At 46.0% G+C, this 14,250-nt stretch overlaps 1 protein-coding gene across 1 annotated transcript in view; it reads left to right on the forward strand.

Moving 5' to 3' along the window:
• LOXL2 (lysyl oxidase like 2) overlaps positions 1 to 14,250 on the forward strand; it is a 445,269-nt gene that overhangs the window by 333,966 nt on the left and 97,053 nt on the right. Inside the window, exon 7 of the mRNA XM_086943561.1 lies at positions 6,300 to 6,451. Coding sequence (XP_086799687.1) covers positions 6,300 to 6,451 — 152 coding nt within the window. The remainder of the gene's footprint in view (positions 1 to 6,299; positions 6,452 to 14,250) is intronic.

Raw genomic sequence — 14,250 nt, forward strand, 5'->3', positions numbered from 1 at the left:
GGTGATTTTAAAGAAAAGATTTCAGAACTTGACTATTAAGGTCACAATGCCTACTGCCAGTGCCAGCAGCCGAGTTGAAAGGCAAGTCAAGTTATGGAGCATAATTGAAGTAGCTGTGTAAAGCAATGGAAAGGGAATGTTACTTTTCTTTCTTCTGCTCTAATTTTTTTAAACTTACAATGACAAGCAGAGAGCGCATGTTTATGTTTTTTTGTACTTCTTAGGTAGTTAGAGAAATGCTAGAATCTTTCTGCATGTTTCTACACATTCGGAGTTACTGCAGTTTTTTTCTCAAAAACAACTGACATATTGAGCTGTTTATAATATCTATTTACAAGAAATATCTAACATGTTTTGATGTTTTTAATTTTGCAATAGCTTTGGATTTTTATTCTTCGTATTTGCAAACATGCTCACTCTTTCATATGAAAGAGCTATAAGTGGTTTGTGAGAAAGGTGATGGTTTGTATTAGATGGGATAATGTACCCCCTGGTGTACATGATAAGAATATTGCAAGTCACAGAGGGCCCCATCACCTTATAAAGGAACTCGGCCTTCAGCCTCGTTCATCTGTTTGGTTAGGGGAACTCCTCAGTGACTTGCAACATCCTTAAAATGTGTACGAGGGGGTACTTTATCCCTTTTAGTATGTTACTATGCCATAAAATCTGTAAGCATTATTCATGAATGATTGTATGTAGAAGTCGCCACATTGGCTCCATGCTTCCTTTTGTCTGCCTATTTTAGTTGCCAGGGCCGGACTGGGAACAGAAACAGGCCCTGGCAAACTGCTCAGCCGCCCCTCCCCCCTGGGGTTAAGGGGAGTGCAGCTGAGCAGTTTGCGAGGGACGTTTCCTGCCGATTTTGTTACGGGGGGCTAAATTGCCGACCCCTGATAACAAAAACGGAGTGGTTTCGTCATGAGAATGGCGGCACCGCGCAGCGTCCCCATACCCCCAGCACCGCTGCGGAATTACGGCAGCGGCCAAGGGGTTAAATTGGGTGGGTTATTTGGGTGAGAGCTTATGGGTAGGCATGGACACAGGAGAAGGCTGATTGAGAAGAGGATGCTTCATTGAAGGAGAACATAGAGTAGATGGACATCTATTTGTTCTAATGAATCATTGACAGCAGTGTAGGTGGGTGCTGTAATATCAAGTCCCAGGCAGGGAGAGTTAGCAGAGTGAGTGTTTCTGGTAGCTACTGAGTCATGGCATTACTCTGTGCTTGGAATAGTTCAATTTCAATGTGGATACTGCTGACTGTGCATGCATCACAAAGTACCATTTTGCCTTGATTTGTGAGTAAACATCCCTGATGAAGGGCAGAAAGGAGAGTCTTTCGATGTTTACATGATCCTGGCAAATGTCACATGGATGTGAAGGTATTTGTATTTACCACCTTCATGTTGTATGCAGTTTTCTGTACAGGTTTTTATTTGTTGAAAGTTTATTTCCGTAGATTCCCGTCAAAAACTGAGAATACTCTCAGAGAAATTCCAGTCACATCCCTTTTTTTTGTACAAACCGGGCAATTGCTCAAGATGATGTGTTTGGATTATGGGGATAGCAGAAACTTGGCCTTGAAGGAGTAATGGTCGGAGTTTTCCTTCCTTTAAAAAAAATGGACTACTGGTGCCAATTCCCGCAGAACAGAAGAATCAATTAGTTGTCAAAAAAACAATACGGCATGAGAATTTCATCAGAAATCTTGCACAATCGACAATGTTGCACAAAGCCTAAGCAAACATTCTAAGTGGTCAAATCGAAAAAAGCGGTATATTGCAACATAGAAACACGACACCAAGCCTAGCAGCTGTTTTTCTTGTATTGTGTCTGTTTAGGGAAACTTTCTCAAAAAACTGAAGGCCATAATTCAAACTGAGATCACAGATGACAACAGATGTTGCACAGACCCTGCTATATGTGATATTTTTTCGGCTCTGCTTCTTGTTACTGATGCCGGATGTTGGCAGCTTTTTTGGTAGACCTTTGCTGCTACCAAAAGCTGTAGTGTTAGCTAGGGGCTGGCCAGGCTCTAGTGTTGTGTTTGTGTAGGGCTCGCGTTTAGTCTTCCATCAGAACAGCGTGCAGTTGCCAGGGAGCACACATTCTAGGCTGACAGTGCAAGAGAAAGACACCGCGGTAGGGGGTAACAGGGCCACATATTATACGCGATCTCATTCTGCAATTTCTGGCACACAGCAGATTTATTTGGATGCCTGAATACTGCAGCCAAGATCCCAAACAACTACATACGATATCCGCTCAGATGCCTCATTATTCAGTGGCCAGCCTAACAGCATAGGTAAACAGGATGGGGAATATATTTAGAACTTTACCCCCATTCCACCCATGGTAACATTTAGATACGATTGTGGAAGCCATGTTGCTTAGAAGTTTGTTCAAGAAGACTGCTGGCAAGTTGGTTTGATTAACGGGGATTCGGAAAGCCACAGGATTGCACCCAGAGTTATTTAAGACCATTTGCCCGTTCCACAGTGAGCGTGCAAATATACATTCTTAATATGGCACTTGCTTTGAGCACAGTGGGATGGGAGGAGACAACTGCTGAACCTTCAGGGATGACAGATTAGTATGCTCATTCTTGATGTACAACCCCATGTGTCACTCTAGTAACAAGTGGTATCCTCCAGCTTTTTTTATAGCATTTTTATGGTCATGGGCAAACTACAATATAAAATGAGAAATTAGGAAATGTGGTAACCTATCTCAGAAGGGGACAAAAGCTTATGGATAGCTTGTATTTATGTATGTCACTGTGTCAACTCCATAGCATGTTCTTCCTTAGACCGATCATGGGGTATTACTAAAAGGTGGTTTTCATATGAAAACACTTTGAGGCTAATTATGAGTCTGGTGGTCCATGGACTGTCAGACTCATGGGGGCATGGCGGCGTCAGTCTTCTGACCACCCTATTAAAACTAGGGTGGTCAGGCTGTCCTGGGACCGTCGCAACGACCAGGAGTCAGAGATCCCTGGCGGTGGCACAGCAGTCTTGAGGCCACAATATGCGGCGGTCCCGCTAAGCATATTATGAGTTTCCTCTCCCCTGCAGTTTTCAGGGTGGTCCCACCTCCATGAAAACCGTGATGGAGATGAAACATAGGGGGCCCTACAGGCCCCCCTTGTGCCTCTGGGCCTGCGGATGTTTGCAGGCGGGTGCATGCTGTACCCCCCTATGTGCATGCACACCAGTACCTGGACAGCATGAACCGCAGCAGTCCATGCCGTGCAGATTCTGATTTTGATGTTCTCATTGTAGTGCCTATTTCATAGGAACGCCAAAGAACCACCCACCAGACCAGGAGGAAACTCTTAATCCTGCGGGCGGTTCAAACACGGGTTTGGTGGTGCGGGATCGTGTGGTTGTGGGAATGGTGCAGTCCCGCTCTCGCACTGCCAAACTCGGAATCAGGCCCTTTGTATTTTGATTAAACTCTAATACGTTTTACAGTCTGAATTGTTTGCTGTACTTTTCCCTACTCTGACAATTTTCTGCATTATATTTTATTGTAAATTTTTAGACTAACAGGCATTCTGTGCCAGTGCCATTCCCTGTCATAAACTTAAAACTGGTTATTCTGAAATTAGCATACATATACATACATATAAGAGAGTGGGTGTATTCAATAACATCTCTCCTGTCTGACAATCTACCATATAAATATTAGATTTCTACTATTGTGCTGGAGATGAAGAAATTGCCAACTCGCAGACCCTTTTAACCCCCCATGACCACCCTTTTGTGCCAGCATCTAGAATAATATGTAGCCCTCACATTTAATCCTTGTGACATGCTTAATAGCCACAGAGTGCCCATTATATATCAAACTTAGTGTGAGGATACTTGGGCCCAAACAGATCTCAGAAAGAGGTGCTTCATTTAACGTTGAAGTGGATTTCTTGGTACAGGAATATTTATGTGGGACTGAAACAAATAGCTGTGCTCCCCAAATGATGCCTCTATTTTTCCCAAATGTATATTTTATATGTATCTGTCTTATTTATGTATCTTTCTTATTTATACAAGTTCACTCAATAATGATAAAAATTTATGCAATAATCCTAATAACTTGTCACCATACAGTGCTTAATACCACTGTTTACACCATTTTGAAGCTTTTTAAACTAACAAGTGTCAATATCTCCTAATTTAATAGCATTTAATTTACAAGAGCATTTCCTGAAGGAGATGCGCTAAGCAGCCAAATATATGTTAATAAATCCTATACTTTCCACTAATAATTGTGAGGTTACCACAAAAGCTTAAGATTACATCCTTGTACAATAAATACATTATGCGACCCTGTGTTTTTGTTGACCCTCACATACCCTTTTGGTGTTATGCTTTATCATGTGGTCTCCTCCTGGTCCCTATAAACCAAGACGGACTCTACTATATTCCAGAGAGCACATTTGATTTGTAACTCTAGACTGGGTCTACTTTAATTATTGATAAAAGTACCTAGAGATCACCAAGGTATCCCTTTATTCCGTTACCTCTGGTACGGTAAAAGAAAACTAGTCGTTCTTAGGTGTCAGGTAAAAGTGTCCACCTCAAACCTGCAGAAGCGAAACGCCATTGTGTCCTGCAGCTAGCAGCCTCAAGAACCTAGGACCTGCCCTGCCTTAAAAAAAAAAGACTCTGTCTCCCGTGAACACTGGATTTGTTCACCAACAGACTCCAGCTCCGGTAGGTGGGCCTCAGCACTCTGCAACTGGCTGCCCTAGTGCAGCTGAGGGTGTAATAAGAGTGCATCCTTGACCCTGGGGGACTGCTGAGTCTACTCCCAGAATACCAACTCTCACAACCGAATACTTACCTTTGAACCCATAACCCTTTATTCCCCCATAGGACAACATTGACTGTTTTTCTGTGAAAAGTTTTTAAGTGTGGAGTTGGAAAATCTAAGAAACCCGTTAAAACTGTGACTAAGTAACAAAAACGCTTTTACTTACCTGTTTACAGGAAATGTCCCAGTGCAGTATCGAGGTGTACTGCACTGTGTAAGAAAAGTCATCTGTAAAGTAATCTACTTGACATTCTACTAAAAAGCCAATACAAAGTATATGTACAGTATATCAAAAGCATTGCGTTATTAGTAACTCTACTGTAATCAAATCAAAGTGCATATACAATTGCAATTCAAACTGTTTACAAACTGCATTACTACTGTAAAGTACTTATTGCTTACATGTGCCAGGCTTGCTTAGTTCTAGGAAAATAAAATAACTAAAAGAATATTTTTTATACAAAACCAATTGGTCTGAAGTTCTGTCTTTGAGTGTGTGCTATCAAGTGCTGATTGATAGTGTACAATAAAATACTTAACACTACCCTCTGATACAGCCTTACTCCTCAACCACACTACCACAAATAAAGGGTAACGTGCTATCTACTTTTACCTCTACCTACAAGTGTGGTTCCACTGGACTCTGTGCACACTATACCTCACTTTGGTATAGTACATACAGAGCCAGCTTCCTACAACTTGGGGTTAGAAAATAAGTTTAATTAACTCTGAGATTTCTCTAAGATACACACTCGGTAACCACGATAAAGGAGTCACACTGGACAATTGCCTCATTATTATATATGAGTTTACCCTGTGCCATGGGGGCTAATAGGGTTATCCTTTTTATTTACACACTTCCGTTTTCACGCAGCGTCTCACAAGTTCAATTCGAAACCTTTTGTCCCTTGTGTTGGGTTTCTTGGTCAATGATCGCACTACCCCAGAACCTTAGCTCTTTCTCTATGAAAAATCTTTATTGAAGAATCTGGTGCCAAATCACCAAATTAAAGTGTCCTCATTTATTGCCGTTAGAAATGTTATTTATTTCCCTTTGCTCACCAGTGATCTGCCCAAGTCTCTGACTGTAAAGTTCGTCTTTAGAGAAAAAAGGTGATTTAGGCCACTTTCAACCCTTGAGGGAAAACTGACAGTCCTATTCTATTTAGCTACGCTAGTTTCTTGTAATTTGTACATAGTTGTTTTACTAATATCGATCTATGTGTCCACCATTTTCATTTTATCAATGCCTCTGTAAGTAAGAAGTCATTCTATGGGATGTCTCAACTCCTTTGATGTCCCATTTATTGAAACATCTGTATCACGTCACCCTGAGAGCCTTGTGTATTTCATCAATGCAAGAACACTATCCACACGTGAATCTCCTTAAGAACACCCTCCAAGTTGTAATTAGCGCACTAATCAGCACTTGAGTTCCTAATCGTGTTCTGCTGAATGAAAAGGCCTCCTCTCTCTTGCAGGTATGGGGCCCATCCACATGAACGAAATTGAATGCACAGGCTTTGAGAAATCCATCACAGACTGCAGATTTAATACCCAGTCACTGGGGTGCAACCACGAGGAAGATGCCTCAGTGAAGTGCAACATCCCCGCCATGGGATTCCAGAAGCAGGTAAGCGTAGCCAGAATGAAGACTGTCAGGCAAACTACTGACTTTAATAACCTTCAGAGCTTACAAATGTAATTTTACTAGGGTTAGGCCTCCCAAATGCTGTACCAAGCTTCATAAAAGGCAGGACTGTTGTGCTGCTTAGGAAAATAAAGATATGTATAAGTTAACTTATGTTAATGGATTTGTAGTGCCCATATCCTTAAAACGGGGGCCCAAAATGGAAGCTCCATATTTGCTAAGAGGGGCATTCTGATGATGTCATTGGCAGTGCTCGCATAAAAAAAATGCATTTTTAGCTAGCAAAGCACAAAGCATTGCACCACTGTGCAAAGGCTAGCCAACTGGACTACGTTTGACATTCGTAATCAAGGTACATGCTCCAGGACAATTCTATGCAATGAAAACCATCCAGGGGTAAACTGTATAAAATATGTAATTCTATAAAAAGTGCACTTTATCCTTATATTTATTGGAATGGCATCTAATATTCCGCTTGCCCATTGTTTGAAATAGGTTTATTTTGAGCTAAGCTACAGCAGGTCAATCTACGAAGGAGATTTGGCTTTGCGTGAAATCCTAGAGGTGTGTGTGTTGTTCCTGCCACGTTCTTCCCCCTCTTTGGTTCAATTTACATGGATTTGCACAGGAAAGTGGATTGATATCAGCTGCGACCCGCGCAGGTTAGAGCGGTGGGGCAGGGGGGATGGAGAGGTAGATATCGACAGACAACGAGGGGAAATTAATTATTTATTTAATTTCCCCTTGTGGTCGTCTGTCGAATCCCCCCCAACCCGGTCCCACTACTCTTACCTGCATGGGCTGTGGCTGATTAATACTGTCATCAGTGTTGCTTTGTGCCAGGTAGCACCACTTTGTGCCATGCTGGCACCCTCACAAACAACCAGTAACTGATATTTTGTATTTTCCTTCTGTGGTTCTTTGGGTCTTCATCAGCTTTCCATTTTTTCAATTGTTTTTGTTTTGAATGCAGAATCCAGATCATTTTAAATGTGAGCTTTATTTTGTAAGAGAATGTGAAGACCTTTCAAAATGACTTCACGCCCGGATGTAAACATCTTGTTTAAGCTCAGTGTTCAGGTGTTTATGGTGTATAACTTATAAGGTTGGCTCCAAGATGGCCGCCTGGTAGGAGCTCCCCGAAGGAGCTCCCCGTGCTTGGGATCCCTTAACCGGGTATATCCCTGTTAGCAGCAGCCATCGACCTCCCCAGGAACAACAGTAACAGAAGTAATGTTTTGGACACCGATGTGACCCGCCAGCGTCACAACAGAGAAGTCCCTGCAGGAACGGAGTGCTGCAAAAGCCTTTGGGACGCGGAACAACGTTGGAAACGGCCCGCACCACAGCAGAGGAACGCAAGGGACATCGTTAGGCGGAGTGAAGCTCGGGACGGTGGTCATCGACACCCGATATCCTCCACAGCCAACACCGAGGACAGAACAGAACGCACACCGGACCCTCCCCCGAACAGAAGGCAGACGCTGAGATCGGGAGCCAGGGGGTCGCATCTCAGCGGACACCCCGGGACCGAAGGGGGCTGAGGCTGAGGCAACAACAACGGCACACCCGCCCGACTGCAGCAGAGGACGCTGGTCGCAGCGCCGGGATCGGCAGGAGGATCACCGAGATCAGCTGGAGCAAGACGACAACTGAGCCCCCCTCCCCCCACCCCCTTGCACCTACCGCCGCAGCAGAGGAATCGGAGCGGGGCAGCGGGCACCAGGACCAAAGCGGGAGGAGCAAAGGACCCCTTTCACTCCCTTTGGTCCCGACGGCAGCAAAGGCAGCACCGGGACATGACGACGCAACCCCCCCCCCCTCTCCCCCACACACCGCAGCAGAGAAATACTAGCGGTTTGGAGAGCCGGGAGGGACGCTGGACGCCGGTTGCTGGCTAACACGGCGGGGGTCACAAGCTGGTCAGCCATTCACCCCTGACTGCCACTCCCTCCCCCACCACCTACCCTACGATGGAATACATCACGGCCACCCTCACTCAGATCAAAGAAGACATTCACTCCATCAAAGAACTACTCTCCACACACCCCATACACCGCCCAATCACCTCCACCCCCCCTCCCAACTTGTCTCCTACTCCGCCGGCGGACCCTCACCCTCATCACGCCCCACACCAGGCGTCAATCCCTGCTCATAGGCGCAGCAACTGCCCTCGTCCCCCGCATCGCCCCTGCAACCCCTCACACATCCACACCTCCCCGCCAAACTTGTCCCCCACCCCTCCGACTAACTCTCGCACTCAGCTATCCCCCAATCTGACATCAATCCCAGCTCTTAATCGCAACAACCGCCCTCGCCGCACCCACAACTCTTCTTCTGACCTCGACACACTCACCCTTCTCCGCTCCTATGACCCAGCCCCCCAAACTCACACAAGCACCCCACACCGCAACATTCCCACGATACACCCAAATCCCCTTAGACCACCCACACTAAACAGCAGATTCTCCATCCCCAATAACCTTAGAAAAGTCCCTCTCTCGCTAGAACCATCTAACACCCTCTACACACCCCGTCTCAAATGCACTCTTCTCAACTGCAGATCGGCCACGAAACACTCAGCAGCCATTGCTTAGCTCCTCTTATCGCGGGACCTTGACCTAATCATCCTGACTGAAACGTGGCTAACTGAATCTTCGACACCCATAATGGACATTCTGGTTCCTCCCAACTACCACATTATCAGGCTCGACAGAACAGGCCAAATAGGTGGTGGAATCGCATGCATCTACAGGAACAACCTCTCTGTTCAGAAAGTCAATTCCACATCCCTACCATCCCCAACATCCAGGGAATACATCTGCCTCGACATTATTAGTGAGGGCAAACCGATATGCTCTCTTCTCAGCATTTACCACCCACCCAGGGACAACCTCACCTTTTCCCAACAAATTATGGATTTGATCTCAACCAATTCCGGTCGCCAGCTCACCCAAATATACCTTGGTGACTTCAACCTCCACTGGAATGACCGCAACGACGCGGTGGTAAATAGTCTTAAAAATTTCCTCGATGCCCTTAACCTCACCCAAATATGCAACAGCCCGACCCACGAGAAAGGCTCTACCATCGACCTGATCATCTCCAAAGAGGACTCTATCCAACTCGAATCCATCCAACCCTGTGACTGGTCAGATCATCATATTATCACATTCTTTATCAACGAAAAAGTCAAAGTCAACCCGGCGCAACTCTCCAAGCCCAAAGTCTGGAAAAGAGACTCGAAAAAGCTCAACCCAGGCTCTTTGCCCCCTAACAGTTGCAATCTCCTACTCCCACCTGCAGGCGCCACGGACGTCCAAAGTCTGACTGACCACTATCTCAACGCTATGACCTCTATAATTAATGAGGCTGCACCTATGCAGCTAAAAAGAGTCTCTACTAAAATCTCAAAACCATGGTACGACGGGAGTCTCAACGAAGATAGAAGAGTCATGCGAATGGCAGAACGGACCTGGAGATCAGCCCCCTCCGCAATGCACCTAAAAGATCTGAAGAAAAAGAGAAACGCCTACTTCAGGAAAATAAAACGCTCAAAATCGGACTTCTTCAGACTCCAGCTTGACCAAGCAAAAAACCGCCCGAGAAAACTGTTTGAGCTAATCAAGTCACAATCCAAGGAGCAACCACAACCACTCAACACTGGGCGTGAGGCACCCTCCTGTGAAGACTTCGCTGCTTTCTTTATCCAAAAAACTGACAAAATAAAAAGCGATCTCCTCATTGACGCAAGCCTCTACTCCAAACCCCAATGCCTAGCACCCGCTGAACTAAAAAAACAATGCTACATGGTCAACCTTTGGCACATACTCGGAAGAAGAAATTGGCAAATTACTCAGCACCCTGAAACCATCCAATCACCTCACTGACCCCCTCCCTGCCTTCGCAGTAAAAGACTTTACCCCTTTGCTTCTCCCTCTCTGGACTAAAATCATCAACAGCTCTCTCAAGGAAGCATACCTGACTCCCTCAAAGTTGGTCAGGTCACACCTCTACTAAAGAAACCAACAGCCGACCCCTCTGATCTCAACAATTACTGTCCCATCACCAATATCCCCACTCTCGCCAAACTGCTAGAAGAATGCGCACAACTACAATTGACTAAACAGGATGTATGACGTTACAACGCATACCATTACAACTACCTACCATTACAACGCAACCATTACAACGCATACCATTACAACGCATAGCGCTTAGAGGTGCTGGATAGTGGTAAGTATAATTTACTATTCCAACTCCAGTCCCCGTGGACACTAGGGAAGGTGTTGGATAGTAAATGAAACTTATTCCCTATCCTAGAGCGCCCCCCAGCGCAATGCGTTGTAATGGTATGCGTTGTAAAAGTTGCGTTGTAATGGTAGGTAGTTGTAAAAGTTGCGTTGTAACAGGTGTATACCGACTAAACACATTGAGCAATTCGATCTCCTCAACCCTCACCAGTCAGGCTTCCGAGCAGGACACAGCACAGAAACTGCTATGACTCACATAATTGACGACGCACTTCAAATGCTAGACCAAAAGGACACCTGCCTCCTCATCCTTCTTGATCTCTCCTCAGCATTCGACACTGTTAAACATGAGAATCTACTAGAACTTCTAAACACAAGAATGGGCTTATCTGGAACTGTCCTCAAATGATTCACTTCCTTTCTTCACAACAGGTCGCAGAAATTCAAGAGCAACAACCTGATGTCCTCGCCAATACCTGTAACGCTAGGCGTCCCCCAAGGATCCTCTCTATCCCCAACTTTGTTCAACCTAGTCATGGAACCTCTCACCACCTTGCTACAAGCATCCAATGTACACTTCCACATGTACGCCGATGACACCCAACTTTACCTCAAATTACAATCATCCAATGACATCCTGCTCCTGAACTCAACGATCAGATGCACCCAATCCTGGCTTGCCGACAATCACCTCAAACTCAATGCCCTGAAAACAGAGTTCCTTCTGATCTCACCTCCAGCGAAGATATCCACCACTCAACATTGGCTTAAACTCCTAACCGCACTCAATGTCCAACCCACCATCGTGGACTCAGCAAAATCTTTAGGCATAACACTCGACACCAATCTCAACATGCAGCAACATATCAGCAAGGCAACAAAGGGAGCGAACTTCCAGATCAATACTCTGAGGAAACTTAAACCCTACTGTGGTATCTCCCTCTCTCTGCCTCCCCCGGCGGCTCCGCATGTGATGGTGCTGCTCGCGGTGACATCACTTAGAATGCCACCGCGACCAGCGTTCCAAGGCGAGCGCCGGGGACACTCTGAGGCGACAGGAGTTCGAGAGGCTGTGGCTGAGGTCACGGCAGTGTATACTTTAAAATAAATGGCATTTGGAGTTCACCACCCTGTGTTCGGGTCTTCCTTTTGGTGAACACTACACTGGCGACGAGGGTTAAAAGCCCGTGACCTCAACACGCAAAGGAAGGAAATCGGGACTGCAGCTGCAGAAACGAAGGATCAAGGTTCACAGCTGAGAATCTTGAACGGAAGCAGGCGTCGTTGTGAGCCTCCAGTTTAAGCGACGAATAACGGTGACCCGAGGACCATCTGGAACCTGGCAGCTGTGAGCGGTGTAAGGCGTGAAAGGAAGAGAACTGCTCTGACCTGCAAACAAAGTAAGGTGACTTCCTTTCGTGCCTCAGCGCGCACCCTAGCAGCACTTCGAAGGTCTGCCTGACTCTAGCGCAGCATTCATACGCGCTGAAACTGACAGAAATTTAATGTACATCAGCCTGGCTAACGGGGAGGAAATTATCCCTAAAGGAACTTTCTAAGACATTGGCGCAAGCTCCGCTCGAGCCTCCTGTCACATTTTTTTTTCTCTCTGAAGTAAAGGCTGTGATCGCGCGTCCCCCCCCCTACACGCTATCTAAGAAGCGGTTGGTATAAACACCACAGGGGCGCGTGAAATCCTTTCTGACTCCGGTCTTCCGCCCTCGTGTTGTGCGGCTAACTGTGACTTTTGACAACTCACTAGGGCAGCGTTGCATGTTGTCGCCATTGGGGCGAGTATAAGCCTGGCCTTCTTTGATGTACCCTCATAGTGGAGTGTGACAATTGGCATACTGATAAAAGAAGTTCTCACTGGGCAGCGTTTGAAGTGAGGAGTATAGGAACTGAAGTGCTCTCCTGTAACAAAGCAGTTTGGATTGTCATTGACGCGTATTTACCAGCGCTGCGAGGAAGAAGAAGGGGCTTTGGCTGCTGTGAAGAACGTGGTAAAACACCCAGAGACCTTTGGGAGCGCGACGTGGAAAGGGAAAGGAGCCTACGAGCGCAGCAGGACAGGGTTCTTTGTCAGAATAATCCTAGCCTCTTGCCTGCATGACTGTGGGGCAGTTGGCAGCGCAGTGTGTACAGTGAAAAAACATCAGTTGGTTGCACCATTGAGAACACAGCATGAGACTATGTTGATTGGAGTACTGTCCTGACATATTGCACAAAGGAAACATCACTGTCTCAGAACTTTACAGCATAGTATTGAATTTTCGAGGGGCAGAGTTTATCTTTCTGTATATGTGAGTTAGGAATTGGAGCTGCGCAGGGTTGGTTAGGCACTTCCTCTCCTGTGTAAAGGTTCTCACTGGTAGCTCACTCTTCTCTGTAGTCACAGTTAATTGGCCTACTTTCAGGTTCCCACTGTACGCTGCTAGTTATACGGAGGGTAGGTGCATTTTAAAGTATAAAAGTTTCCCTCTGCTGATTGTGAATTAAATATGCAAAGTGTGACCCCTCCACCCTTTTTTTTGACTAACCCAGGAGATCCCACCATCCTGTGGAAAAAATGGAAAAAGGTGTTCCTCAATTACGCTACTGTTTGTGGGCCCAACTTAGGTCTTGAAAGGAAGGTTGCATTACTAGCCTATTATTTGGGCGCTGAGGGAGAGGAAGTCCTGGACCATCTGCCGGATTTAGGGGCACAGGAGGCAAGAGGTCTGAATGAATTTGAAATTAGTCTCAAGAAGTTAGATTTGCACTACCTCCCCAAGACCAGCACCATAATGGAGAGGTACCATTTTGGCAAGAGGGCACAAAAGGAGGGGGAGTCTATAGAAGATTTTGTGTCTGAGTTGAGGAAGTTAGCTGCAACGTGCAAGTTTGGGGGAGCAAGCGAGGAGAGGATAAGGGACCAGTTTGTTTTGACCTGCAGGATGGAGCGTGTGCGTGAGGAGCTATGGCTTAAGGATGACCCACCTTTGAGAGAGGTCCTTATCATAGCTAAGCAGGTTGAGCACATGTTACAGTGCGTCAAGGAGATTAAGCAAGATGCAGGGGAGAAGAAGAATGATGAAAGGACCAATGTCAGTGAGGTAGTGACTGAAAGCGAGACTGTGTCGGTAGTTAAAGGTCAGAAGGCAGTGGGCAAGGAGCAGAAGGAAGGCAGGCCGGGAGGGTCATACAAGGGTACCTGCTACAGGTGTGGAAAGCAAGGGCACCTGGCCAACGACAAGGAATGTCCCGCCCTCAGGTTCACGTGTAACAAGTGTGGTAAGAAAGGCCATTTCAAGCAATACTGCAAGAGTGGGCAGGGGGCCAGTAGGCAGAGTAGAGACAGAACAAATGTGGTGAGCGACGAATTTGTGGTGCAAATACAAGAGTTGAAGGCGCCAGGTCCCAGAAACCCCTTGTGTAAAGAAGTTACAGCACAGGTAGAAGAGGAACAAGTTGAAAGTCCCAAAGACACTATAAAAGTTGGGAATGTTGAGATAGACGCATTGTTTGACTCTTGTTCTCGAATAACTA

Source organism: Lissotriton vulgaris, chromosome 11, assembly GCF_964263255.1.
Source record: "Lissotriton vulgaris chromosome 11, aLisVul1.2, whole genome shotgun sequence".
Taxonomy (NCBI): Eukaryota; Metazoa; Chordata; class Amphibia; order Caudata; family Salamandridae; genus Lissotriton; species Lissotriton vulgaris.